Genomic DNA, 2,810 nt, shown 5'->3' with positions numbered 1-2,810 from the left:
CGTGTGGAAGACTATGAAAAAGCCTTTCTGCTGCCAGAACAAAGTGGAGCCTTTTGTGCCTCCACCAGAACTGGATGATCCTGAGCTGTCACCTGTCCCAGAGCCTTCAGACTGCGTCCCAACTGATGGTAAATCTGTGATCATTATAACAAGATTCATGTAATTGAAGTAATAAACTGGTTTCAAATAAGTTTATTTGAAATATGCTTATACTGAAGTTAATTTGCAGTTAGCTGGCATCTGCTGTTAGTTTGTGCCTTATTTATTCTTTCTATATTAATATTGTTTATGGTCACAAGGCACCAATTGTATGAATTAAGACTGTGCCTTTTAAGAATTAACCATCTAGCAGTTAGCCTAGTTTATTATTTTATTTCAATTTGAAATTTTTTTTTATGCACATTACTTTGTAAGTTATTACCAATCTTGAAGTAGAAAAAAATAATAACTCATTAGACTGCTTTAAGCATTTTATGCAACTTAAAATGATCTAGCCAGCTTTTATAATGTATAACACACTGTATAATATATTTATATAATACAATATATAATGTGTTCTTTTGTACAGTATGTGTTTTTCTTTTCTTCAGAATCCATTAGCACTCGCTATATAGTGCAAAATATTATTGGAGAAGGAGGCTATGGCAAAGTGTATGAGGGAATCCGTATTTCCGATGGCAAAAAGGTAGAAGAACATTTTGCTCTTACACTAGAATCTGAAAAATATTTGAGGGAACCTAAAGATTTTAATCTTAAATACTCAGTTCTTCATGGTTAGGTTAAGGTTAGGTGTTCAATATGCTCAACTGTGTTTTTTTACCTTTTGCAGGTTGCCATCAAACGTATTAAAAAAACTGTACGGGATCATTATCTTCAAACTGTAAGCTGGCAAAACATAATATGTATTTAGTTGTTTAAGTGCTGATTACTGTAGTTAATTCACTTGTACATAACATTAAGCATGAATTCAACTTTGACTCCGTTTATTAAATCAACAAAGTTCAAAGCAATGTAAAGTACAGTACATTTAAAAATGATACATATTCTTTTACCAAACTAACCTTTTGTCGCATCTTTTCTGTAGAATGTACATCTCAAACCTCTCATTACTGAAGTTGCGCTGATGCTAACGATGAGTCAAGGACCCATAAGCCCCTACGTCATCCAACTATATGAGTGGTTTGAGCACCCTCAAGTATTCACTCTCGTGATGGAGAATCCGGATCCCTGCGAGAGCTTGTTGGACTTCATCAACAATAACCCTAACATGAATGAGACAACAGCACGGCTCATCATGTGTCAGGCGGTGCAAGCAGTACAGCACTGCATTGAGTGCGGTGTTTTTCATAATGATATTCATCCAGACAATATCCTGTTGAGAAAACACACTTTGGAGCTCAAGTTAATAGACTTTGGCTGTGGTCATCTTATTAGTAGTAATGGCTATGATCGCAGTCAATATAGAGGTGAGCTGGCATTTTGTGTAACAGTGTGGAAACCAGTATTTAGTGACTTATTACTGATCATGTGATTCTTATAAGAATTGCTCAATGCTGAACATGTCTTGCTTACAGGAATACAGGCTTACTTCCCACCTGAGCTCTTCACCTGTGGCAGATTCTACGCCATCTCTACAAACGTCTGGGCTCTAGGAGTGTTGTTGTATGAGATGGTGAACACGTGTTCTCCATTTTGCAGTATAACTGAAATCACACAAGCTGAAATTAGGTTTGAAAACCCAGATTTATCCAAAGGTGAGAGAATAGCACTGACAACACACACATACAGCTTCTGCACAGAATTAACAAACATTGGTAGAGAATGTCCTGTCTAAAACACAGACTTTAGTACTTACCAACTGATGTTAGAGGTTAGAATTATGTGTTCAGAGTTATGTTTCTAATAATTGTAAATTCCCTTAACCTTAAATTAACCACGTTTCAGCTGTTTTGTGCATGCTAACATTAGTCACATGGTCATGACTAACCAGCTCTTTCCTGAAAACAGAATGCCGTGATCTGATCATCCAGTGCCTAAACCGTGATCCAACTGAACGGCTGACCCTCGAGCAGATCTTGCTGCATGACTGGTGTAAAACAGTGGATCTAGAAGAGTCAGAGGATTGAAACAGCATTGGTTTCAGAGTTGAGCCAGTGTAACAGACGAGAGTAGGAAACTACATCTGTGCTGTCATCTTCAATTCTGAATCATATATGATGTAGATTTAAAATATGATCAGTGAAGTGAGTTCCTTTTAACAATCTTGTTATACTATAATATATGACGACTAGAAGAAAGACCTGAGTGAAGACAGTCAGTGTGAAGAATCCTCTGACTTTCTCTTTCCTAGGGTTGGACACACCTTCCAGTGAAAAAGCACTATGAATTCACATGCTGATGGAAATTGGAAACTCAAGCCCTCATGTGAGCCCACTACTAAAGAATCAGAGAGCTCGGAGCACCCCAGAGTTCAGAACCATTCGGAGGCGTTGCCAAGATGGCGCCCGAGTGGCACGACTTGCCTGAAAGGACTTTGATCAGACTCAGAGCCATAAAGTGATTTGTTTTAAAAGCATAGTTTTAGCTTTGTTTTAAAATCACAGTTTGGCTTTGTTTTAAAAGCATAGTTTTAGCTTTGTTTTAAAATCACAGTTTGGCTTTGTTTTAAAAGCATAGTTTTAGCTTTGTTTTTAAAGCATAGTTTGGCTGTTTTAAAAGGAATATGTTATTAGGAAGAAATAAAAAAGGCTTTATAAAAAATTAAATCTTATAAAAATATTTTATTTAATAAAAATGATAAAAAAAAACAA

General features: G+C 36.3%; 1 protein-coding gene across 1 annotated transcript; it reads left to right on the top strand.

Annotated features, from left to right (window-relative positions):
- Window positions 1-1,035: 1,035 nt before the first annotated feature.
- On the top strand, window positions 1,036-2,238 carry LOC132096656 (serine/threonine-protein kinase pim-1-like). The gene is made up of 2 exons (XM_059502151.1): window positions 1,036-1,466; window positions 1,575-2,238. The coding sequence occupies exons 1-2, from the start codon at window positions 1,124-1,126 to the stop codon at window positions 1,832-1,834; spliced, it is 603 nt and encodes a 200-aa protein (XP_059358134.1). The 5' UTR covers window positions 1,036-1,123; the 3' UTR covers window positions 1,835-2,238.
- Window positions 2,239-2,810: the final 572 nt, after the last annotated feature.

This window comes from Carassius carassius, chromosome 2 (genome assembly GCF_963082965.1).
Source record: "Carassius carassius chromosome 2, fCarCar2.1, whole genome shotgun sequence".
NCBI lineage: Eukaryota > Metazoa > Chordata > Actinopteri > Cypriniformes > Cyprinidae > Carassius > Carassius carassius.
This window is presented reverse-complemented; position numbering and strand designations above follow the sequence as displayed.

Excerpts from the sequence above, each read along its gene's own strand:
- LOC132096656 (XM_059502151.1), top strand. The coding sequence starts at position 1,124 with ATGCTAACGATGAGTCAAGGACCCATAAGCCCCTACGTCATCCAACTA. Across the intron at positions 1,467-1,574 it reads TGATCGCAGTCAATATAGAG|GAATACAGGCTTACTTCCCA; the intron begins GTGAGCTGGCAT and ends TCTTGCTTACAG.